The following is a 27,207-nucleotide window of genomic DNA, read 5'->3' as shown; positions in this document are numbered from 1 at the left end:
GTATAATTACAATATTACAATTAAAAAATATTTTTTTTTATATAAATTACGGTTTCCGAATTTTTTTCTTTACTTATGCCATAACACATTACTTCTTGCTAAATTTCATCAGGTCAACGAACAGTACCCTATCGGCTTTAACTGTTTATCATAAGGTTGTCAGTCGTAAGACTGGTTGGACACGCACCTCCACTCTTTCCTATCCTGAACTAATCTTCGCATTTCCCTAAAATTAAAACATCCCACATCCTTAACTATTTGCGAACAATAATCTAATCTAGGTCTACCTTTGCCCCTCCTAACTTCTGTTTCTGCCTCTAATATGTCTCTGACCAAACCGTACTAACCTATCTCACCTATTTCTTATTGACTTCCATAGAGTCCTCTGTTCTCCTATTCTTTCTAATACCTCTTCATTTCTAACCTTCTCTATCCACTGTATCCTCATCATTCGGCTGTAACACCATCACATTTCGAACGATTACGAGTGACAAAACATGCGGCACAAATGGCCGTATGTTTTGATTGCGTTAACTTAGAAGTTTGATTTTTTCATAGCTTCAAGGTATTGCAAACCTGGGTATTTTGTATCAATTTCAATTTGACAACTCCACGCGTTCCTCAGAAAAAGGTCTTGATTGACAGATAGGCAGGGGACGGACAACGAAGTGATCCCATAAGGGTTCCTTGTTCTTTTTTGAGGTACGAAGTCACAAAAAAAAAAATAAAAATAGTAATAGACACTTAATTCCTTGACTGATTGTATATCACTGATTCAATGCGATATTTGTTTTCTAACAATTATTTCGTTTTTCCCTATGAAGCCTTATGATTGTGAGAGTTGTACTATTTTCTGTGAAAATATCCAGCAGCTTCGTGTAGACAGAAGAAAAAAAAAGGTTACATATTAGGATGTGCAATTAACGGTATTCACATAGTTAGTACATGCTAAAATGAGTTAGTTTGTGCGCGTAACGTACACGAACATGTGTATTGTGTACAGACCAGTTTAAAATGTCAACTGGTACACCAGTGGTGCTAATTGTTTAACGCAGAGTACGAACAAATATTTTATTATCGTACTCATGACAAAAACGTTCTATTAGGAAATGGATTTTAATTAAAAATTTAGAAAGCCGAGGCAACAAAATACGTGTGTAGATATATATATATATGTATATATATGTACGGTTAGTAATCGTACTACTAGTACAGTATTTAGTAGTCGTCACTTTACCAATTTGTTTTGTTGCACAGTGCGTTGGTAAGTATGTTAATGACTGGGATCCAGAAAAAAGTTCAAAAAACGTACGGCAACCAGTTCAATGGCTAGTGTAGCCACGGCAACACCTTGAGACAAAAAAGATAATTGATATAACGTGGAACACGTTTTAAAACGAAATTGCATAGATAACTACCTTTAATTAACGCTTTTTCTACTGACATTGTACTACTCTATTGTCTGGAATAAATACATTCTGTGGGAGGCCTATAGAAACCTATCTTGGGCATTCGTACTCCGTAGGTATAGAAAGTTTTCATACTTACACTCCCAAAAGGTCCATAATAGTCTAAAAGCTTCGGAAGAAATTCAGTGTCATCCACAATTTTTGTTCATCATCATTAGGTCGTCAGTCCTAAAACTGGTTGGACACGTACCTCCACTCTTTCCTATCCTGAGCTAAACTTCGCATTTCCCTAAAACTAGAACATCCCACATCTTTAACTATTTGCGAACAGTAATCTAATCTAAGTCTACCTCTACCCCTTCTCTGTTTGTACCTCTAATATGTCCTACCAACCTATCTCGCTATTTTTTATTGACTTCCATAAAGTCCTCTGTTCTCCTATTCTTTCTAATACCTCTTCATTTCTAACCTTTTCTACCTACGTTATCCTCATCAATCGCCTATAACACCACATTTCTAACGTTTCTAACCTTTTCTTTTCCGCCGCGCCTACTGTCCATGTTTCGCACCCGTACAGTTCCGTTTTTAACCGTTCGCGAGCATAGGAGTGACTTCTTTTTAATGAAGGCGACTCGACCCTGCGCTATCCTCTGCTTTATATCTCTACTCCTCCTTCTGTCCTGACTTATCTGACTTCCTAGATCCTTAAAATCAACCACTTCTTCTAATTTTTCGTCTCCTATCTTTATATTCGCTCTTCCCCTACTTTTTCTTTCCTTGCATACCAGTATTTTTGTTTTACTTTAATTTATTTTCATACAGTACTATTTTGTCAATACCGCTTCCATTTTACTTAAAGCTATCTCTAAGTCCTCTTTGCTAGATGCTAATACTGCTATAAATTTTTGTTAATTTATAAATAAANAATAATTAATAAATTAAATTTAATACATAAACAGCGACACGGCGTATATAAATTACCATTACCATGTAAAGAGCGAGTTACCTTTTTCCTTAGGGCAAACAGGCAGAATCTTATAATGTAGACTTAAAAAACATGCTAATACCGTACAGGGATTAATAGCCGTTGTTTGGAATCAAACCATACACTGGACGAATACAACATAGACACAATATTATTAGATACCCTCGGAAAATATAGGTAAAAGATTTTGAAATTAAAAGATTATAAAACTCAGACGTATTATTACAAACGATTACTTCTGCTTTCAGGTATAAATATTACATTTGCAATTATATTTTCTTCATTGCTACTAAAAATTGCTTGAATTCTTAATAAAGTTTAAATGGATTAAATTTCATTACGGTAACATGTTCGTATAATAAGTGTTCGATTTCTAAGCAAGCAAACAGCCCACTAGAAACAAGAGGTAGGTAATTCCTTTTTAAAGTGTGTCACCAATTTAGTCAATCAAAATTTTACGTAAATGTAACCCTCGGTATACCTAGCAGGATTCCCGAAGGGTGCACACAGGTACGAACAAAAGCGATACCGGTTAGGGCTGCAGAGAACTAACATTATTGCAAAAACTTTATGATTTTAATTATTTCGGAAAAAGTTTTAGGCAAATGTTTTACCGATGTTTTCGAAGAAAACATTAATTGTTAACGTTGAATGTTAATTTGACCTTGACATTTAGGGTGATTTGCCTGTCTACTTAGAAGTGTAACCCTCCCCTTTATTATCTGAACATATTACAGTAAAAATGCCCATATTTCGAATATATCGTTAAAATCTCGTGCCTAGCTCTCAGACTGAGGCTATCAATCAGATCGAAATTTAGGAAATTTGAACTTTCCTTTCGCAGAGTATATGTATATAAATATAATTAAATATGATTAAGTAATACACACTGATAACGCAATCTCCCCAAATATTTGCCATATAATTAAAACGCAAGGACGTTTAAAAAGTCTTCCTGTCACATTTGTTACTATATACCTATCGATCAGCCGAATAAACCGGTTACGACACAAAATTAAATCGAACAGCACCAAACATATTTTTATTAAACGTGTGAATTAATATTAATAAACGTTAATATAACATTATTTCTATCTACATACAAACCCCGCCTCAGCAAAGTCGACCCATTTGCTCAAAATATCGCTTTTGTGGATTGAAGTCACAATGAAAAAACCCTACTCGAAAATATGTTTCATATTGCAACCCTGCATATGTTGTTAAGACATTTTCCGATGTATTTCATTTTAAGGGGGGCAGTGCGGCACCATAATTTGGTTCATTTCTTGTTAACAATTAAAAATTGAGTTTAATTCCCGATCGATAGTCTTTTTTTTTAATTAACAGCAAATTATGAAACAAATAATAAAAGATCGATTTCTAATCATTTGTAAGAAGTATTCTTTTAAGTGTAGCATTTTATGAATATTTCTTGTTAACAATGAAAAATTGGGTTTGATTCTTAGCCGATGCAATGTCATTTCTTTTTTAATTAACAGCAAATTATAAAAATCTATAGGTAACTAAACATTTACAACAAACATCATTTTTAAGCGTACCATTTTACAAAAATTTCTTGTTAGCAATTAAAAATTACTTTTTTTTTAACATTAACAAAGTATGAAACAAATAATAAAAAACCGATAACTAAAATTTGTGACAAGCATTCTTCTTTAAATGCAGCTGTAAAACTGTTATACCTTTGTATATCTACATGCCATTAGTACATATAAAACAACTGATAATAATTAACGATTACTTGTTCCTTTAATTGTTAAGAAACACGACAAGTTTTTTTAAATCAGCCTAAATAGTTTTCGAGAAACGAGTACACACCGTAGAATCATCGTAAAGGAGTATTAAACGCGTTCGTTTACTCAAGAATTTTCGGCCTGACCGACGGCCACAGACATAACGAAGTGAGAAACGATAAAAAGTGCGTTGTTAACAAGATTTAATTATCATAATTGTTTCTTAAACGTGTACTAATGTGGACTAATTGTGGATGGAGCCAGATTCCCTTTTGGAATGTTGTTTAACACTTCCCCGAAGGGCAGCCATGGACCAGGTGAAAATGAACAAATAACGTAATGTGACCGACTTAAAACCATAGCGTTAAATTACTATAAAAATTATGAAGGCTTTTTGTTTTGTACTGTTGTAAAATAAACCATTGTTTATTTATAAATTAAGCAATTTTTTTTTTTAGTTTAGCTATTATGCGATTCGTTAGTCAAAAGATATTATTCGGCTTCGCTCGCGTTGATCACCGAAAGTACAATAATTTGATAAATTCCTGACCAGGATTATCAGGATAAAACTAAAGTTTCTAATTATTTAGGTTAAACATACACTTTGCGTAGAATGACGACAGTAAGTCCTGCCCTTTATTATTGAGATGAATAGAAATTTTTCTATCCCTCGGGAACAGCACTGTATGTAGAAGCGTTCGAAATGTAGTGTTACCGGCGATAAATGAGGATACCGTGGAGAGAAAAGGTTAGAAAATATAGGACAACAGAGGACTCTATGGAAGCCAATAAGAAATAGGCGAAATAGGTTGTTAGGACATCATCTCAGGCATGAAGGTCTAGTCAAAGACATGTTAGAGACAGAAACAGGAGTTAGGAGGGGTAGAGGTAGATCTAGATTAGCTTACTGTTCGCAAATAGTTAAGGATGCGGATTGTTCTACTTTGAGGATATGCTTATATTATGTGAACGTACTTATATAGTTCATATTCAGTTTTCTCGGTGATTTACCGAGACTGCGTACTGATGAGACCAAATAAGATAAAAATAGCGATTCATGTTTGGTAAACTCCGATAAATTACTGATCAAGAACTTAATCCCTTTTAAAAGAAAAAACGAATTATTTTCTAATTTAAAATTTTCCATAATATATACCGCATAGTATATATTTCAATTGTAATAAATATTGTGTTGAGGATTATAAAAACACAAAACAAACAAACTTTCCCCATTCAAGTAAAACGACCCTACTTTTAAAACGAAATCCCTCGGAACAAGCTCGCAATAATTCCGGGAGTTATATCAAATTAGTTCACTCAAGAAGCTAATTACGAGCGAGCTTTACCAGGATTACGCACCAGCAGTAGCTCGTTGATGGGTTTTAATTAACTTGAAGGGCTGCGTCGGCTAATTGTGAAATTAACATTCATTTCACTTTGTAAAACGGTCGGTCACCTGTTGCTCTCTCCAGAAAGGGTTGACTTTCACAACCCCCGAGACCAATTAGCGGCCGTTATCATATTGTTTGCAAATTCCGACGCAATCTGATTATCACTAATGGAGATGAATGGACGACGCGGCAGCAAAACGTTGGAATGTTTGCAAGCAAAAGGGGTGAAAGTACAAGCGGATTATTTTATGGCTCGAGCCACTTTAACCCTTTATTACCACGACTTAAACGATAATGTCTACAGCAGAGGGTTAATAATTGTCCTCTTAACAGACATTTTTAAAGGAATAATTGATAAAGAATTTCAGAAGAGGGAGCATTTTATTACGACCATTATATCTGTTCCCTACTCCATAAAAATGCAAGAAAATTAATAAAAAGCTTAACAATTCGCTTAATAATCATCGAATTTCCTAAAAAATCTACCACAGAACATTTACCAAAAATGTTGATTAAGTATTAAAAATTTAGATAGGTACTTCTATATTGATATACATATTTAATATTTTAAACAAAAAATACATGAAAACATTTACAAATTATTCACAGAAAATGAATGACCATAGATTAATGACTAATGTGAGATTATATTATTATTTTCTAAGCATTCGTAAGTTGCCGAACAATATTGTGAAAGATATCTACGAATAGGCGAAAAATAATACATTACATTACATATGTGATCTAAGTTAACAAAAAAAAAGAAAACGTAAACACAAAAAAAAACAGTTAGAAAAAAAGTATTCTTTTGGACTTTTAGTTTTGGAATCTTTACACAATTTTACCTGTATATGAAAAATATTTTGATTTTCAGATATGAAACTGTAAAATTATTATAAGAGGTAGTCAACACTATTTATTTTTTAAACAGTACCTACGTATTAACCCCTTTAGCACCAGATTATCCAATGCTACTTGTTACTCTCATTTTATTTACCAACATATTCACATGTGGATATTCCCTATAGCCTTTTCAACGAAAATTTAATTTGGTGTACTAGTTCCACTTATTGGAAATTCTGATAAAATGGTACAATAAAAACATTTCAAAAAAGAAATCAAGGAAATCCAATCATTTTAAATACAAGCCTTTTATGATCTTCCCTTCATGATTATAAAAAAAAATTTGATAATGAAATAGGTATTGTTCAGTTATTTTGTGTTTAAATTAAAATTGGACTCAAATTATTCAAAAAACTACGTGATTTTCCAAAAATTATGGAAATTTTTGTTCACAACAAATTATGAAGAGTAAAATCTATAATATTACAAAATTCTTCAAATCTGATTTAACGATTAGTTGATAGCTTTCGAGTACGCAGAGCAGAATAGTTCAAATCAATTATTGATCGAAGTGGTTCGCAATTTCGATCTTATTAAATCTCATCAGAATGGGTATTTTTTAAATGGGTGGTTTAAGGGTATTTCAGTAAGATAAGACCGAATTTTTATTATTAAGTAATATGAAAGAGGCCCAAGTCCACACATATTCAATTAAGAACTTGAATCTTAAGAGACAATTTATCTCTATTCTGATATTATAAAGAGGTAAAGTATGTACGTAAATTTGTAAGTAAGTGTACCTACATATTTATATGTTTGGATGTAGGGGGTAATCTCCAAAACTACTCATCCGATTTCAAAAATTATTCTACCAACATTTAGAATGAATTTACGGGGTAGACATGGGCCGCATATTATTTGGTTAAAATAAAAGAGCTTTTCGTGGAGACCAATAAAATTTTGCAATGCTAGTCGACGCACGGTATAGGACCGTAGGAGGACGTTATTTTGAAGTGTAGGTTCAAGCCGTAATTTATGGAATTAATTTCGTCGGGTGACATTAACGGACGTAAAGTGGCAGTTAGGGATTGGGGTTGCATTTTTTATGTGGAAAAATTCGCGCACCCCCCTACGGGCACGAAAAAAATGACTCACGAAAACAAAGCACCCTCGGGATTAAGGGAGCTCTTTTCCTTCGCGTTCGAAAGCAATCATGAAGATCGCGATCGATAGGAAATTATACATTCCCTATGATGAGGAGGAGAGCAGGAGACTTGGCACGAGACCGGTTGAAAGGAAGAAAACTTATCCTCGGGGAATTTGAACCCGAACGGTAACGACTTATTCAACTGTTTAAAAAACAACGCACGAAGATTAAAATGACAACGGCGGAAATGCTGAATTTGCTCGAAATCGATTGGGAATACTGATGGAAACTTAAAAAGTATAATTACTATGTTTGTATTCACATATTTTTTAAAGTACCATGTTGAGAAGTGTTTTAATTAAAACGTTACTAGACATGGACTAACATTTAAAATTTTTGAGTGAGGATGTAACCAATATCTACTTATTATTCGAATCGAAACTTTTCTATGTAAGTAAATTATTTAATACAAAAACATTTTAAGTCAAAAATAAACCCTGTTAAGATTCAATGGATTGAACAAGTTGACGAAAAATTATTTAGGCATTACGTGGGATGATTTGCGATAAAACAGGGTGAAATATGATAAAAAGTAAGCAACTTTGAAAATCGGTGTCTCGGTGAGTACGTCAAAATTGCAGATTTTTAACTAAATAAAGCAACCACTAAAATCAGATGGAGTATTGGGTGTAAATGATAAACTGATCGCCTTTACATTTCATGCACCTTTTTAAAATTTTATTCACTTGTTAACCAAAAAGTGAAATTTTCGATCATTTTATCATTGGCTAATTGAGAGATTGACTTTCACGATTATTCGTGCATTATACATATACAGGGTGTAACAGAAATAAATGCCAAGCTTGCAGGAGGTAATACAACAAAATATGAAAATTAAGTAAATATTTGAATGTTCAAAAGTTCACTGTTTTCGATAAAACGCAGTTGATAGTGCAGGTAAATTCAATTCTGACCCTGTATATCAATACGACTTGTTATATAATCACTATTGGTTTTCACACATTTACGTAGTGCTGCCTGTAACGTATTTATTTACTTTATTTAGTCTAACTATTATTAGTACTAAATTGTTTATCTTAGACATTCGATAATCGAGAAGTTTATAGTCTAGACCCATATAACTGCAGAGTTTTTATCGATTATTAGACGGACATCTATGCTGTCAATTCACGCACAGGACCCAGCTTTGGATTGTAAATTGTTATGATTTTCTTAACACGTTTTTTTAGCCTTTAACCAAGCTGCTGAACTCACCGTGCGATTTTTTATTGCATCTAGTTTATACCCTCTGGGTTTATTTCTGTAAGACCCTGTATAAATTTAAGGAATATATATACCCCTGACGAAAGATAACAAAAACAACTTCTAATTATGATGTAATAAACCTTTTACGCTTATGCTTCAGTTTAGAATATGATAATACAAAAAGTATGCAATTTCTAATTATCTCTAAAAAACAGATGATTTAACAATATTGCCAAAATGATTCCATACAAATTTTAATGAATATACGATATGCAAAATTAATGTTTTTATGTGCTTTTTCTTTAAAATAATTATAGGAGAAATAGTTTACACAAAAATTTGAATATTCATGACCATTTGTACTTTATTTCGAATTACTTATTAAGAAACAATTTTCAATCATCATCCAGTTTTGTTACACCATCAATCATTGTACGTACTATATTCTATTGGTCGAATTGGATTTTGATTCAACACCTGGCAAATGCATAATGTTAAACAGCTACAAGAAGTTATTATTAACACCCAGAGTGAATGAAAAAGGTCTGAGTAATAAAAATGAACAATTTAAATTTATTTCTCAATAGTAAATTGAATTGGTTCGATGGGCAGTTCCCCAGGCAATGTATCAATTACTTAAATTCTAATTTCATGCATTTACATTCCTGAAACATGAAACTAATTTCAATCCTAGCATTTTTTGTAAGGATTCAATTTCTACTTTTCACACGAATAAGCCATTTTATCTGCTATCCTATAAAGTTAATCAAGTTTTACTGACCTTTCCGGCGGAGGCCAGTGAGTATCCAAAGTCACACTGAGAGGCATCTTCCACTGAAATAATTGAACAATGGTAATTTAAAGGATTAGAAACAGTGGAAAAGAACGAGCATCGGAAAACCAAAAGAATCGGCCCCTTCTTTCAAGATAAATTAACTTATCCTTTTTTTTCCAAAATTTCTAGAAATTATATACCTAAACATATGACAATTTGTTTTTTTTGTGATAGTATAGAAGGTGGTAGTTCTTTAAAAGATCGTCTGAAAATTTATCGTTCCCAAGTGTTCAATTGGAAAGAAGCGTTATGTCTAAAATACAAAGTTACAAAGAACTGTAAGAATGTTTTAAAAATGATAATGAAAGATCAAAGCTTTTAAANTGAAGAAATAAATATTATGGATAAAAAACCGACAGACAGACACACGAGTGATTCTATAAGGGTTCCGTTTTTCATTCGAACGTACGGAACCCTAATCTGAGAACTAACTTAACATTGTAGTTGAAAAAAAAAAATGTTCTTCCATACATTCAAACTGTGAATGTAAATTTGTACGAACAATATTACTTGTTGAAAGATTTACCACCTCATATTCAGACCATAGACTTCTTATTAGTTTTCCTGTAATCTATAAGTAAAGAACTATTTTCTGTATTTTTTTCAAATTTTTAAATTCAGTAGTTTCGGAGGTAAGAGGGGGGGATGAACAATTTTTATCTATTTCCGTGTTCAATTGGAAAGAAGCGTTATGTCTAAAATACAAAGTTACAAAGAACTGTAAGAATGTTTTAAAAATGATAATGAAAGATCAAAGCTTTTAAACTCAATTCTTCAATGATTTTATTATTTATTAAATGAAAGAATTACTTTTAATAGATTTCTCATTACATTGATTTTATAATTTCTAAAAACTAACAAATCGAAGAACAAGTTTTGTCAAGAGTTGGGACCAACTTTCTCAGTTTAACGATGCCCGTCCTTTTAATTATTATTTATGAAAAGCCTCAACCAAAATAGGATAGCAGAACAATGGTTCCAAAAAAGAAGGCGCACACTTTAATTACATGAAAGTGTTACAAAACGAAGTCAAGATAAAACCAAATAAAGCAGCGTGTAACAAATAACGCAAGGTCCAAATTCGACTCCACAGTAATTGCAATTTCGACAATAATATTATGGATGTTGGGTAACGTGGACAAAAAACAAATTAATTTTTGGAAAGCTGCAATATCCTCACACGTTTTCTTAATCGAATTAGTATATTTTACTAATCGATAAATAGTAAGAAATAATATACGGTATTGGTAAGTGGTTCATGGTGTTACGCGATCTCGTGGCCATTAATATAACTACTCCCAAGGTGTCAGATGTTATATTGTTTAAAGTTTCCCAAATTTATATTATTACAAGTAATCAAAATATTTTTATAGGTAAATCAAGTTCTTGAATTTATTGAATTGACTCCTCAATCTTGAAATTTTGCATTTTCTGCACTTTTGGGAAAAACCCTGCTCCAGAATTCTTCATGGTATCAAAANATTAAATATAAATAAATTAGAATTTTATTATGTACTTATTTATTTTGGTTATGAATTGTCATGCTAACAAATACAACGGACACCCTGTATGTGTTCGTATGTGACCACATGCCAGTATATATCAAGTATTTTATACCATATGCATGCACAAATAGGATAAAATGCGAAAATATTATGTACCTATAATCCTGTATGTAGGTACTAAGATATTCAACGTTCAAAATAATTCAGCACGAATTTTCCGGATCTAAATCAATTGAGCCAGCTTTGAAACTAAATTTAATTATTCAATTTTCATTGTTTGTCTTAAATGCTGTTCAAACATTACAAAATATAATGCAAACACATCATTTCAAAATATTAATTAACAAAAATATCATGCTTAAATAACAGGAAAATAGATAAATCTTGAACAAAAGCATGCATTAGGTAAATAATTAATATACAAATATTAATTACACAAGTGAACATCTTTTATATGATATGTTATTAATAATTATAACAAACACTGGGGACCAAGTGTTTCACACGGTCTCACATTGACAGTACCCACGTTAGAAGTGACGCAACACGTGTCCGTGATGACCAATAAAATTTATACATTATACATATACAGGGTGTAAGAGAAATAAATGCCCAGCTTGTAGGAGGTAATAGAACAGAATAAAATAAGAATATTAAGTAAATATTTGTACATACAAAAGTTCACTGTTTTCGAGATAAACGCAGTTGAAAGTACAGGTAATTTCAATTCCGGCCCTGTTTGTCAATACAACGCAACGTCGCATTCAATGAGCTGGGAATTAACAGCATCGATATGGTATTTCTTTTGTGCTTCTTTTGCTCATGTGAATGCATTATTTCGATACTCCTCTATTTATTATAATTATAATTTATTAACCACCAGCTCCAGTTATAAATTAATTAAGATTTTAGGTTACCTACTCATAGAAGCCAATGTTTGTCGAAGGATGTTACGTGTTAAATAAAATTTGTGAAAATCTACTCGTTGTGTTTTCCCTTATCAAATAAAGAGCCTAAATGTACTAAATACAAGTAATGCTTTTCTATCCCATAATACGTTCAAAGCTTTCAAATATGGAACAGTTGTTACAGTTATTCCATTGTGCACAATAATAATTTCGCTATGATGAGAAAAGTTTGTTTAGTACCCTCAAATAATGATCGTCGAGGATTTCGGGGTCCGTTTCATTATCCGAGTAAAATTACTAAGGGGTATTGTTTAGGTGCTTTGAAAGCAAGCAGCAAAATGCAGCTCTCAGATGTTTACGACAAACTGTATATGTATGTGTGTATGTATAATGTGCGATAGTATCCGACCTGGAGGTCTTTTCTTTAACGAAAAGAAGGATGAAAAAACATTGTTCATTCATTCCATTGTGGCCCGTTCATTTCTCTACCTGGAGACAGCGTTACAAATTAGCCGAGGTTCCTGGCAACACCCTCCGAGCCAGCCTAAACAAATACCCCGCATCCGGAACGGCCTGAGCCCTTAAAAGCGAGCGGGGCGAGCGAATTTCAATTCTTCTTCAACTTCTTTGATAAATTACCTCCTTTTATTGTAACTTTATATCGCCACCTAAAAGGTGCAAATTGTTTCACATTTTATACGATCGATAAACAAAACTTCGTTCTGGTTCTGGATTTTTTTTCAAGTTTTACCAGGCGATATGTTCTCCGGTTTTTATTACAGTTGTTTTTGATAATATATGTGTAATTCATATAAAGAAAAGTAATTCTAGACCATTGAAGAAATAAATATTATGGATAAAAAACCGACAGACAGACACACGAGTGATTCTATAAGGGTTCCGTTTTTCATTCGAACGTACGGAACCCTAATCTGAGAACTAACTTAACATTGTAGTTGAAAAAAAAAAATGTTCTTCCATACATTCAAACTGTAAATGTAAATTTGTACGAACAATATTACTTTGTTGAAAGATTTACCACCTCATATTCAGACCATAGACTTCTTATTAGTTTTCCTGTAATCTATAAGTAAACAACTATTTTCTGTATTTTTTTCAAATTTTTAAATTCAGTAGTTTCGGAGGTAAGAGGGGGGGATGAACAATTTTTATCTATTTCCTTAAATAACATTAAAAATATTTATTTTAAAATCATAAAAAAAAATATCTGAAACCCTTACAACAAGCCCTTTCATTTGATATGTCACATGGTACAGTTTGCAAAACTTTGTTGCGATTTCTTATTGACCCCCCAAAAAATGACCCCCCCTGTTCAAAATTAATTTATTTACGTTATGCATCCGTGTTTGGGTCACATAAATTCATATGTGTACTAAATTTCAACTTAATCGATCTAGCAGATTCGGAGAGAATTAACTGTAACAGACGGACAGACAGACACACACAGTGATCCTACAAGGGTCCCGTTTTTTATTCGGACGCACGAAATCCATAAAAGGATGCTGGGTCTAATTCAGTTGATAATTGACCATATAGGAAAATGCCAGAACTTTTGATTTAATATTCAATGTTGAGGATCGTCAAGTAGTTACCGTGTTTTCATTTGAATGATTCTTCGCCATTTTGAAACATAAAAAGATTCTTTTACGTTTGAAGTAAGATTCATATCTACTTTATTCTAGCTGATGATTAAAAAAGTAGTTTGATTTGTAATCAATAACACAGTCACATAAAGAAAATTCGGCTTAGGGGTCTGACTATGTATACCTACTGTATGTTTCTAGGGTAGCTAAATCCAAATCGGAGGTCACCTTCACAACCAGCACGTTAGGGTGTGGACGGAACCTCAAAAAACAAGTCAAAATCAACTAAAACCGTTAAAAAAATCGGCCTGGGGGATTTGACTCTATATAAAGTGTATTTTTTTGGGGTCGCTGAATCTAAATCGACGGTCAATTTAACCCCAGCAAGTCAGGGTTAATCATAATAACCCCGTACGATTTTAAACCTACAAACCCATAACCAATGAACTCTTCCACTAAATGTATAACTTAATAATACTTTAAACCCTTAACCCCTAATCAAAATACTGGAACAGTATCACTCAATCTCTAATGTTCTATATGTATAAATAGTTGGTAAATTATTTTAGTTCAATTTTATAAATTAACTTGTTATCATACTTATAAAAAATATATTATCCACCAGGTTAGAACCTTGATAAAACCCCGCCCCTCCTTGCGAGTAGCTTCAAACGTATGAAACTAAGGAAACCGTTACTCGGAACAGCAGTCACAATGACTCCAAAAGGGTTCGGCTTCTTTTTTTATTTGGCTACGAAATCCTTAAAATGGTATTGTATAAATTTTATCGTTGAATGTAGACTTTCAAATGAGAAAAACTTTGGCAATATTTCGAATTTCGTACAAGTCAAAGACGATGGGGAACTTCAGTATGTATTAGGTATTTGGCGCAGATAAAGTGCAGAAGAAGCAAATTCAACATGACTCTCGTAGGAAGAGGTTAAAATTGATCGTAGGCGACCTGGCGTACGCTATAATGCATGCATGCATACTGGGGAAAGAGAGAATGTATAACTTAGCTAACGACAGACACCGTTTTAAATGGTCAAACTTAACCAATAATTTAAATCTATAAAAACCTACGTCATTGTTCTGCAGCAATAAATTTTAACTTTTCACATTAAACCCTTTTCAATTCTGGCTCCGGTATTTTTTCTGGACCAGAGATTTATTTCCAAGGTAAAATAGAAGACTGCATCTCTTTATATTCAAATGAGTAGAACCGATCGCACTGTCCCCCTCTTTACACACCAATTGGGCCCCGAAAAAATATCACATTAAACAACTTAGAAAAGGATGTTACACGTCAGTTAGGCAATTTTTGAATACTCCTTTTAAAATTTCATGTTTCATTTTCGATATGTGCCGTGTGACCGCAAACAAAACGTCGGTAACAGACACGTTCCTGCGGTTCCTCACCGATCATAGACACGTTGATTCTAGATTATATTATTTAACAAATTTCACTATGGGTCCGTTGAAGTACTACGTAACGCACTTTCCGAAGAATTTTTAGCCCCTCCCCCTTGTAATGCGCTGTAACGTTTTGCTTTATTCCTTCCATCCTCTAAACAGTAAGAAGCACCCAAGAGACCATTTTTACCTAAAAATATCGAGCAAAATACCGGAAAATAACGTTACATAACACGTTGTTTTACCGTCACCCTCCTGTAAAACACCATAACGTTTTACAAAACCCCCTTCTCCCAAACTACGTAAGGTGACACTTGAATGTATCCTTAGTATATGGTCCTGCGCATGATTACAGTAATCATTTCATTTTCCGTGTTGCCAGTTTAAAAATTTACTTTCATGGTTACTTAAAATTCAAACAATTGAAAAACAGGTTTTTCTTTTATCATCATTATTTATAAAATTCAATTACATTTAGTTCGTGAGGCCCAATTAATGTGACCTGCTCCCTTTTTGAATCTTTTATTAACGTCCAAGTTGTTCAGATCGGAATTCTTTTATGGGACGTCGGACACCGACCAAACAAAATTTTTGCTTGAACGCGCACGCGTTTAAAACTATGCAGATGTTGAAAAAATGGACTGACTGATAAACATCTCATCGGAGCAACGGTTGTATTTTTATTTGACCGATCCGATGGACGAGACGTTATTGATCTATGAATAGAATAATCAGGACGAAAACACCTTAGATGACAAATTGTATACATAAGTATTAGGCTTTGTATTACAGTTTCTCGTGAACTTTATTATAAAACATTAAGCCCAAAAATTAATATTTTCAGTAGATATGAATCAGATCATTAGAAACTACAGCATAAGCTTTCTAATACACTTTGACACCCGTTTCACACCCGTAAAGATATTCATAACATTCAATAAAGGAAGGAAAGTTGTTAAAATATAGAATGATACAAAAATGGTCCTTCGAGCCGGATGAATCGATCAGCAACGATGTAGGCAATTGAAGACAAAATGATGCTGTTCAAAAGTGGCTTAATATTTGAATATATTATTAAGTGAACTTATGAGAATAAGTAATGTGAAGTAGGAAGGTTCTTGGAGCAGTCGGTAGGCAGTAGATAGGTTATAAATAAGTTTAGCTAACAACATTATAAAGGGTTACTAGCAACGCATGAAAGCGCAGCAATTAAACGTTTATTACCTCTTTTAAGCGTCACTTATTTCTTCAATAAAATGTAAATGGGTATCAATAACGGCACTGAGCGTGTTGTCTTCTAATGTTATTATATCCAGTTATAGAGCAAAGGTGCAAGACTTCTTAAGGAAGTATTGTATGGGATGGTGTATGAACACTTACCGGTGCTCGTACAGTACACACAAAAAATTTGTAACTGTAGCAAGTAATAATATCTGTATGTACATATTTCTAGTTATTAAAATTTAAAGCGTATGGCTTTCTTAACACAATTTTGTTATAATAAAATTTTCTATTCTCTAATAATAATTGCCTATTACTTGTCAAGCGTTTTCTTTTACGTTTTTCGTAGTAGTTCGCAAAGAATATCCCATTTCTTTGAATTATTAATTAATACAAAAAGTTATATTATAATAATGTAATAATTTAATCTAATTGTGTGATTGTACGCTCTTATTAATACCACGCATTTTATTAAACAGATAAAAAACGTCGACGAGTTTTAACTAACTATAACAATAAGCCGAACGAGTGTGACTTAAAATTAAAAATCCCGTCATACATTGACAAAACTTTTGTGCTTTGTGTACCAATTTCTAGTCAAAATCTTACTTTATTTAGAAATTCGAAGCTTTTTTTCGAATAGTGTACCCTAAAAAGAAAAAAAATTGAAAGTAAAACCTTAGTATGCAACGGAAGTGGCGCGCGCAATGGTAAAGAAAATTCGATAGTATGAAGTTAGTCTTGTGACATCGAGTTAACGAAACACATGTGACTACAATTCCTGGTTCCAGCAAAGACTCGGAACTAGCAGCTCTGGTCTCGACGTTTCACACCATTGAACCATTTAATGCTTCTTCAAAATTGTTCTATAAAGCAAGAGGATTGGATTCCCTTGTTGCGCTGGCGTACAGTACATTTAGTAACTGGTACTGGTGCCGCGTATATTTTCTGATTTTACAGTGACGTTTGATTATAGCCGTGACTTGAGCTGATGTCAAGTATATTTAGTAATACTACAGCCCTGACACTAAGGACAACAATTCGCAATAATATTATTTATAATGTATTTAAATCGATACATAATTATTACTTATGCGTGTAGATAACTACAAATACCATTTTTTAAAGTTTCTAAATACGTTTTGCTATTCTGGTATTTATGTTACCGAAAATGTATGAAATCTAGGCATTATATACAATTCCTAGGAAATGNTTATTTATAATGTATTTAAATCGATACATAATTATTACTTATGCGTGTAGATAACTACAAATACCATTTTTTAAAGTTTCTAAATACGTTTTGCTATTCTGGTATTTATGTTACCGAAAATGTATGAAATCTAGGCATTATATACAATTCCTAGGAAATGCATACCATTCCCAAGAGTATTTAAGAAATGTATAAAATATTGTTTCAAAAATTTATAATACATACATCTGCTGGGAAATGTATATGTTTCCTAGGAATTATATGAAATTCCGATATTGTACTAGGAAATGTATAAAACTGATGCTTTCTGTGAATAAAATACACTAACATATCAGCCCGTCTCCAGTGGGCAGGGACATTCAATAAACTCCAATCTGTCATAAATCTACCCAACCAAATAATGACGTCATCAATGCATATACGTCTCCAAAGAGCCTGCCGTATTATTGCCTATTTTATGTCATAGGCCGCCAAATATTGTTTTTCAACGTTCGATAACTATGCTTCATTATCATTTCCGCGCCTAACAATTATATATCAAAATGATCAGCATATTCACCTGTACAACATACTAAAAAATCATATGCATTAGTGACGTCATTGTTTGGTTAGGAAGATTTATAAAAGATTGGAGTTTATTCAATGCCCCTAAGTGATACGTTAGAGTATTTTATTCACAGAAAGCATTAGTTTTATACATTTCCTAGCACAATATCGGAATTTCATACAATTCCTAGGAAATGTATACATTTCCCAGGATATGTGTCTATTAAAAAATCTTCGAAACAATATTTTATACATTTCCTAAATAGCTTCGGTATTGTATAAATTTACTAGGAATTGCATACAATTCCTAGATATCATACATTTCCGCTAACATAGACATAATCGAATGCCTGACATTGCTTCCTGATGCCCGCTTGTATACACCTCGCTATAGGTGCAGGATATGCTTGTAATAATAAAGTTGGCGAACGTATTCTACAACATGAACGGTGGTTTTCATTTACAGGAAAGTATATCACCATCGATAAATGAGTTCGAATGACACCTTGTACCGGTTAAACTGAACAACACCTTTATTCCAATCTCTTCTCTCAGCTCTGTTATGCATGTGCCAGTAATAAGAAAGGCAGACATCATACTATTATACACTGGTACATAGTAACCCACGTTGGAGCTGGCTTGTAGTCTTTTAAGACTCACTACATAGCAAACGTCACCATCAATTTCACGACTTCTTTCTATGAGTGTCAATGAGAACGCTGTATTGAAACAACTACAACTACAAATACAACAACAACAACAATTAGAAAAAAAACGAGGGCAACGTTTGGTCGTTGGTCTTTTTTAAACTGAATTAACTATCTTAATTCGACATCTAAAGTCTCCTTTCAAGAGAGTTCTATTATTGAATTCCTAACCAGGTGTCTTCTATTTAAAAGGACCTTTCGTTGTAATTAGGTCGTTATAATGAAGACGAACAGCATGACTAACCAAAAACAAGAGATAATTTTATTACTACAATACAGGTACATATTTATATATNACATTTAAAGTACATACCTGCGTTTGTTCTTTAAACAAAATATAGTATGGACAAATCTTTCGGAGTATTCAAAAATTCCAAAAATATATTTGATGATTAGGGTAGTATGTGGTTGTTTCTCAAGAACTTTTTCAAAAATGGTAACTCAAAAATATACTAACTGTATTTCAAATAATCCTTTAAGGAATTCAAGGAGTTGCAGTGCGAAAAGGTTATTAATTTTGCATAAGTAACAGTAATTAATTGTATGAGACACACCTGCAAAATTGGATTTGGTAAAGCGGTTAAAAATTAGAAGTGAAACATAACAAACGCTAAATATTAAATATTTAAATAAACAGGTTTACTATTTTTAAAACCGCCCCCTACAAAATGTTCAAAAAATTCTATTTTTGATTTGATTTTTGCTATCTAGAACAAAAAATATTAAATCATTAATTGTACAGGATACATCTGCTCAATTAAATTTGGTGAGCCTATTAAAAATTAGCAGTAAAACATAACAGACGCTCAGTATGATAGTTTAGTAATTTTTAACACCTCTTAAAAACGTTAAAACATTAACTCTAAAATGTACCCCGTATATACAATTACATAGTTATCATTTTTTTTATGCATTATTAACATTTTGTGGTAAAATTTTGTTAAAAAGCATTCGCTAACACATCCTATAGCTAAGTGATAAGACACATAGTTGAATTTTTCGAAGGAGTTGTAATTAACAACATTAAATCAAGACGAACCCAGTTTGCTGCAAGCAAAAAACATACTGGAATCTCCACATGTAATTGGTACTAAATTGCATTAAAGACAACATGTTCCCATTGCTTACCTAATTGTTTCTACTTTTAACTGCAGATTAATTGATAAATAATTACCTTTTGTATTAAAAATATGTAAGCTAAACGAATTATGTAGTTTTTTCTTTAGTTTTTCAATACCACACGGGATTATTATACGTATTTAATGATGACTAATGAATCGAATCTAAAAGTTGGAGTTACAGACCGCATTTATGTTTTGATTGATGGTAACTGACTGCTAAAACATCATAAACTGGACTAATTTGTGGCTGATATCTAAAGTAGATGTATTTGTAATGAAGCTTTTCAAATTACATTTACTTAGGTATATTTTCATGTATCTAAATTTTATTTAACTGTTCTAAATTCGGAAATATTAACTTTTTCTCCCATTTCTCTTCATTAACAACCCAACAGTATAAACTAAGGTTGAGACATATCACGAATGACGAATATAAACAATAAATTAGTGATAGCCTATATTTCTCTCATGATACCTATAAAACAACATTTGGAAATTTCTAAAATAGTTAATTTACTAAACACTCGGTGAAACATGCTTAACAGGTAAATCGTTTATAATTCTAGTATGGGTTTTGACACCCAAGGTATCACCCTCAAAATCAGTTAAAGGCTATTTGTATTTCGTTTAATTTAGTTCAGTTTTATTATCATACTAAACTAGACAAATTTTTATTGATTTTTGATTAGACCAATATTTAATACCTACATTCATTATTTGTTACTGAAGTCAAATTTAATTTTGGAAGTGGAAATTTTGTTAATATTAACCGATATTTTGTTAAATATCATTGGGGATATGGTTTTCATGCAACTCGTTAAGCAATATTTCATAAAACAGTTTATTATTCGATAAGTCTTTCTGTAAAATATCCTTTTCTTTTTTGCTCAATAACTAGACCATATTTTTTATTTTAATTCGATTTAAAACTGTTATAAAAAGTCCTAATGTAAGAATTTTTAAATTCAGTAGTTTCGGAGGTAAGAGGGGGGGTGAACAATTTTAATCTANTAACTTTATCAAACGACTAAAGAATACCTTGACGATTTTTTAAGACAATATTTTTTAATGATAATAATATATAGTTAACTTCACTAATTGTATTGATCTTTTTCACTAAATTGAGAGTTGATAATTCTTAGAATTACGAAATTTGGACCTACAAATATACGTTACAACAATTTTAAAAGAATGGAAAGTAAAAAAACATCAACGATTTTATTTAACTTTAAGTTGTAATGAACCGTAAGAAACGCAATTTTTGATAAATTTGTGACGTTTGTTCCCCTTTTTTTCTATTTTAATATTCGATTCAAACTCCTACGAAAGATAAATATACATTTTCTACCTGGGCCTTATTGCTCTTTTAAAATTTAAGCTAAGGCTTAAATAGCCACTTCGAATAAAAGAAATGAGATACTTTACCTACAGCAAGCCCAATAAGTAGTAATTATATTTTATTTAATCAGGTCCCAAGAAACCTGTTTTCCCGATCTATTGATAATCTTTAACAATCGCGTTCGTTTAATAATGGCAGGAAATAAAAAATAAATTACAACTAAGCCTTAAGAGGACATTTTAATACCGGCTAATCATGCAACATTTAAATATAAAATACCGCGTACGTAATGGTACAGTTAGTCAGTTGTTCAGAGGCAATTCTACAGCAACACAGCACTTAATATTTAAAAGAGTCGTTGTACGAACCAATTGAACTCTTAAAAAAATCATAGCTCTCTTTTCTTTGTCATGCTACATTTTGTGTGATGCACTCGTTCGTTTTCAAATTTTAATAACAGTCACGTCTACGGTCGTTACAAGCGACGTTTTTCGTCGTGGCCGACTAGATTTTCCGTTTTCGTCTTCTTCACGTTGCGGTGCGGAGCGTCGTGGCGACGCTACCCTTATTTTTATCGTAATTTAACTGATCTTTATCAGCACGTCCCGAAATGCATAAATCTTTCGAATATATATTTGAAATAAATGGGTCGCTTGTGATGAACTGCAACATTCGACACGCAAAGGTAAATTAAGTCGTTTTTTAATTGACGTTCGTGGTCGAGTTAAAAACTAAATTTAAGGATGTAAGTATCCCAATACCGATACGTTTTGCTGTCCCAATTTAAAAGAAAAATAAGCGTCGTTTGTTAAAAAGTACCTACCCGCAGTACTTGACAGGAAGGTTAGTTTCCGTCGATTGGAATGAAAAAATTGAGAAAATGCTCTTTGAATGTCAGAATGACCACATGACCCAAATATCTTGAGTTTTTTTGACTTACAGTCGTTCAAGCTTAAAAATTCCTACAATAATATTCAAATCCCATAAAACCACATAGACACAAGCGTATATATATGTCAGTGTGAAGGATGTAACAATAAATTGGACAAATGTAATCGCTGTCGCCGAGAGGACCCCAACCCCCCCCCCGTGACCATGCCATTGCAATGTCAACCTATCATACCAAAACATGAACCACACTGGTTATTAGGTTGGTACGTTTGAAGGACCATATGTAATAAACCCTAGATTTTTGGGACATTTGACCATTGAAACTTTCGATCAGGATGAACTGAAGAACATTTTCTTAATGTTACATTACAATTAACTAAATCCCTGTTTCATTTACAAAACTGAGGGGTAGGTACTTTGAGTAGCGATAATACTGAACTTAGAAGTACTCAGGATCAAAAGAAATCCGAGTCCAATTGCAGGACCAAATTAAGAAAAGCTTTTTTTTTTGTAAAAGGAACATTAAGTAAAAATAAAACCTGATAAGATTTTTACAGTCCTTGTTCGGTTATTCAGACAGTCGTGTTGAACAATTATTGTCTCTCGACGTTTTGCTAACATGTATAACTAATATTTTTAGGAGTTTGACGAAGACCTTGAAAAAACTATGCAATAATAAATAATAGGCCTAAAAGCCCAACACTGTCACTCAGCAACGTGCTTTTATGGTCTTCATGGTATTCGTCCTTTACCCATCGGGCTCAAGAAAAATAAGTAAATGATTTTCTTTTTGTTTTTTTAAGTTTCAACATCAAAATTAATAGAAAAATATACGCTTCCTTCTGATTATTAATGTGAGCTTTTTTTTTGAGATTCCCACTAAATTAAGTCCAAAACAATAAGACCTTAGTTCTGAACAATCCTGCCATATCAAAACATTGCATTCCGGTATAATACATAACAAATACTGTATGCGGTGATGCCGAATTCCCTCCCGCAGGTAGTTTTGGTTAAAATATAGATAGTCGAATTCCCTCCTGGGTACTAGCCGAGTTCCCTCCCGTTCATATTAGTTCCGATAATTAAGTTAACGACTACTTACCGATTTTATTTATCGAAAATAAATATATATTTACAGTGCATTTCAGTACTTCAGTAAACTAAAGATAAAATAATTTCAGAAAGAAAACACATATAAGTTATGAAATATTTATTATTTAATTTTAAAATGGTTTCCCACTACCTTAACAAATTCAATGTTTGGAAATTCGTGTGCGTCTAGCTTTTTGATGCAATCATCTAGAAAAACTTTATTAGTTTTAGTTTGTCTTGTTAACAATTTTTTAAAATTAGATGAAACACTTCGTATTTTAACATAAATTTCACAGTGAAAATCTAGTAAAACAAGGTCATCTGGCGCCGTTGGGAGGTAATTGATGTATAATTGGGAGGGAATTCGACATATCGAAAATTTTAACCCTAATTAAAAACAGGTATATGGGAGGGAACTAGGCATTATCCACTGTATGATATTTTGACCAAACGGCGACGCGCAAGTATATAATTCCACAAATTTGAAAATAACATTTCCTTAAAATATTTCCATGTCTGTATCGATTATTTTGGAAAGAATTGTTTTGATTAAATCCAAAATTATTAAGTATATATTGTCAGAAAATTGAATAGCTCCTATATAGGTCAAATACTATGCAATGTATGATAATAATTAAACATATAATTTAGACAATGAATAATTAAGGGAGAATATAAGTATCCTTATATTATCTCGTTAAAATGGACACCGCGAAAGAGAACAAAGAGGGCCTGACCGTAGTCTTTAATAACTTAAGACTAATACCATAATATATTCCATTCATGTGGTACTAATACACAATGAGAACAACTTGTAGATACAAAACTTTTGACTTATACGCATATCCAATGTGTAACATCTTTAGGGCATTACGTATTTATAGTAGCAGATATGTATGTGTAGTATGAGGTAGTATAGGTGTTTTTCTTTCCTTTCGATTTTCATATTAGTAATTAATTTGATATTCTGTTACAAGAACTCCTTCAATGACAATACTTTAAAAAATAACTATAAGAAAAATGTCAATATCTTCAATAAAAACAACCGATGAAACTGAAGTGACAGAAATAGTAGATACCACGATTTAACCAAAGGGAGAGGCACTTGATTGCATTTGATTTGTTGTATGGCCCCATATTTAAGAATTCTGAACAACTTTCTTCCCTTAGACCCATATTTAACGGAGTTGCTATGTAAAAAAAACACCTTATTTCTGTGTTTATTGAAATTTAGAAGTTAAAGACGATTTTTTATTAACGTAAATTTCATTAATTGTTAACATCTTGTTTAGTGTACGTTCGTCATATGTTTATTTTTGCATTAATTTGTTTTCGCCTTTTGAAAACTAGATTAGAGTAGGTTAGAATTAGAAATTCCGTTCCAACGATTACTTAGCCTTGAAGATGTGGCAAAGCTGGTATAAAAAATAAACTGAAAAATGGAGACTGTGGTACCACTTCAACGTTAATAATGACCACAATGGAAGTGAGCGAATTACGTGCCCGGAAGTGATTTCCCTGTTTGTCATTTCGTTTATCCACAATGTATTCTGGGTAGGTATATAAATGTACGAAAACGAACTAAAGGTAAATTATTAAGAAGATTAAAGAAAATAAATACAGTGGAATTCGTTTATTACGACTCCGCCTATATTGACCAACCGCTTAATATGAAGTAATTGCAGTTTTAAGTTTGGTTTCCATATTAAATTCTCTGTAGGAAAGTTTGGATATAATGACTCCGTTTAAAATTACATATCGTTTATTATGACTGATTCTCAAGAAATCATATCCGGCTATAGTGACCCAAATGATTAATAATAACATTTTCGCTCATTTTTCTGGCCCTTCTTATGTATATTAAAGTTACAATTCATCGTTCTTTTTCTTTTTCTGTTAATAAATATAAACAATTTGTAGTTTTTCTCTCTATAAAGCTAAATAAATAACCAAAATAGAAAGTTGTTTTTTTCTAAGACTATGCTTTGTATGACGCCCGCTTAGTATGACGTGTTTGACATTTCCCTTCGATGTTATTATAAGCGGATTCTACTGCAAGACTAATAAAATAAAAGTACTCATGAGTATTGAAGGTAGAAAAAGAAGTTTGCTGCGCGATGACTACACATCAGTTTCGATATTGTCCGTTGTCAAACACAAAATGTACAGAAAATTATCTTGTCTACCCGAAAAATCAGATGCTCAGTTCTTTATAAGGCAGTGAACCACCGAGCCCAATTTAGTGACCATTATACAACACGCGGTGTACATTACTTGCCCATACGCATATACTGTAGCTTTACTCATTTCTCTAGTCTTCTTGGGTTAAATAGCGAAATGTACAATGTATTCTGAAAATGAGTAAAAATTTTATAGTGACCGACTTACCGATTTTAGAAACTCCATACAATGTATACTTTTTAATATCTTAAAAGGTACGTAAAAAAGAATTATCTAGTGTTATATTCAAAAATTGTGTTATGAAATCATTCTCGGCAGTTGAACAGCCCATTAAAGATCAGAACTTAATTATAATATTTAATAAGAAGTTATGCATTTGGTTTATTTTTTAAAATCTGTGCGAGTTATTTGGGGGTCAATTTTTTTAGACTGAACATTCCGCCTTGCGACTGCAAACGACTCGATTCTGATCTACCTGAGAGATCGACAAAATTCAAAGCAACAAAAGACACGAAATCCACCTTTTGTCCGGTTACCTGGCCACGAAGACTGCGGTATTGTCCTCCTCGGGCCTGACACAAATGTATTAAAAATCGTCATGCTATCTTAACACAAAACAATGCATATTCCGATTCTCCAGTTCGACCTATTCTTTTTCCTTCTTTATTTCTTTCTACAGCCGTTCGCTCGCCTCTGTGATAATAATACATACATTACAAAAGCCAACTGCGTCCTCGAAATTTTATTTTAACTATTTCTGTATATCCACACGTAGTATGAAAAATGAATGATTCAAAAGTAGAAATTTCTTAAATGTTTTTATAATACCTGATGCTCTTTCAATATTTTTGTTTTTTTGATAAACTTTGATACAGTCTGCGCTACAATAATAATACTCAATAAATCATTTTAAACGTTCATAAAAAATAAAGCATAAAAATGCTTTAAGTCTAAAGTCCTGAAAACTTAAATATTTGAGCATTTGTAGGGTGTATTGTCAACGAAACATTTTTACTAAGTAAGTAAGTAAAAAAGAATATTTATTCGGGTCAACAATGATTTCGACCTAACCGGTCATTATACAACAACTGTAATTGTTGTAGCATTCTTACTGTGCTTTCCTTATTAAAACATAAACATCATAAATACATAAAAAATAAAACTTGTTTTGTCTCATGAATATTTTATCACATATTGACAATATATTGCTTCGCTATCATGCCATTATCAAAAGAGAAGTACAAAGAAAGTATTCAGCTGAAACAATAAAATTTTGGTTAAAAAAACAAGTGCTTTTTTTTTAATCTATTTACTGCTTATAACACGTTTCACCAAGTGACAAGAAAACGCACTATTTCTACTGTTGTATTGTCCGATTAGTTAATCAATTACGTTAGATTGTAGTTCTTGAAATGTAAATTTGTACATACAATTTTGTTTTGTTGAAAGATTTACCACGTTATGTTCAGACCATACACTTCTTATTAATCTTCCTGTAATCTATAAGTAAATAACTATTTTCTGTATTTTTTTCAAAATTTTAGCTTTGGTAGTTTAAGAGATTTTAATCTATTTTCTTAAACAACTTTAACACTATTTATTTTAAACTTATAAAAATATATTTGAGACCCTTACAACAAGCTCTTTCATTTGACATGTGACACGATAAAATTTGCAAAACTTTTTTTTATTCCTATCCCACCAAAAATGACTCCCATGCTCAAAATTAATTTATTTACGTTATGCGCCCGTGGTTGGGTCACAGAAATTCATACGCGTACTTACTAAATTTGAATTGTATCAGTCCAGTAGATTCGGAGAAAATTGACTGTGACAGAC

General features: G+C 32.2%; 1 protein-coding gene across 9 annotated transcripts in view; it reads right to left on the bottom strand.

The window, feature by feature from the left end:
• LOC108739418 (zinc finger homeobox protein 3) overlaps nt 1–27,207 on the bottom strand; it is a 339,092-nt gene that overhangs the window by 25,911 nt on the left and 285,974 nt on the right. The window contains exon 5 of one of the 9 annotated variants that reach the window (XM_018473319.1): nt 9,574–9,626. The exons of the other annotated variants lie outside the window; for them this stretch is intronic. Within the exon in view, the coding sequence (XP_018328821.1) occupies nt 9,574–9,626 (53 nt within the window). The remainder of the gene's footprint in view (nt 1–9,573; nt 9,627–27,207) is intronic. 9 annotated transcript variants of the gene reach the window in all.

This window comes from Agrilus planipennis, unplaced genomic scaffold, assembly GCF_000699045.2.
Source record: "Agrilus planipennis isolate EAB-ADULT unplaced genomic scaffold, Apla_2.0 scaffold169, whole genome shotgun sequence".
NCBI classification, from domain to species: domain Eukaryota; kingdom Metazoa; phylum Arthropoda; class Insecta; order Coleoptera; family Buprestidae; genus Agrilus; species Agrilus planipennis.
The sequence above is the reverse complement of the archived record's forward strand: the minus strand, read 5'-3'. Positions and strand labels throughout refer to the sequence as shown.